General features: G+C 51.2%; 1 protein-coding gene across 1 annotated transcript in view; it reads left to right on the top strand.

Moving 5' to 3' along the window:
• The window catches only part of LOC125041781, a gene marked incomplete at its 5' end in the record, with an annotated part of 1,623 nt that extends 1,300 nt beyond the window's left edge, over window positions 1-323 (top strand). The window contains one exon of the mRNA XM_047637065.1: window positions 1-323. This exon is cut by the window's left edge and continues 1,300 nt beyond it. Within this exon, the coding sequence (XP_047493021.1) occupies window positions 1-323 (323 nt within the window).
• Between the last annotated feature and the right edge of the window lie 216 nt (window positions 324-539).

The raw sequence follows: 539 nt of genomic DNA, 5'->3' as shown, positions 1-539 counted from the left end.
ACTTTGGCGAGACGGGCGCCAGTCACACTAAGCGCCTGTCTCAACATAAGTACGCTGTTTCCAGGGGGCACAACAACAACGCTCTCTTCTGCCATCAGTGGGATACAGGCCATCTGATGGACTGGTCAGCGGCGCGAATTATCTTTCCTTCCGCTGACGTCCACGCCCGCAGACTGGTGGAATCTTCCCTAATTAAGCTGCTTCCCAATTTCAACCTGAACAGTGGCTTTTCTCCTGCTGACAGTCTCCTCGCTTCCCACATCCTTCGCCTTCTCTTGTATGCCGGCCACCCTTCACACAGTCCGCCCGACCCTCCGACCTGATCTGACCTCCCTTTGTTTCCGTTTTACTGTCATCACCTGCCCCGTGTCTCCGCGTTGCCTTTCCTCTCTCTGTTTTATACCCCCTCCTCTTCCTTGCCTCCTCAGACCTGAAGATGGAATCCAGGTGGATTCCGAAACTGTAGTCTCATTTTCAATTAAATATAGTTTTACAGTGTGGGTTTTTATACCATAGTATCAACACGGTAGTGTGTATTC

This window comes from Penaeus chinensis, chromosome 31 (assembly GCF_019202785.1).
Source record: "Penaeus chinensis breed Huanghai No. 1 chromosome 31, ASM1920278v2, whole genome shotgun sequence".
In the NCBI taxonomy this organism is placed as follows: domain Eukaryota; kingdom Metazoa; phylum Arthropoda; class Malacostraca; order Decapoda; family Penaeidae; genus Penaeus; species Penaeus chinensis.
This window is presented reverse-complemented; position numbering and strand designations above follow the sequence as displayed.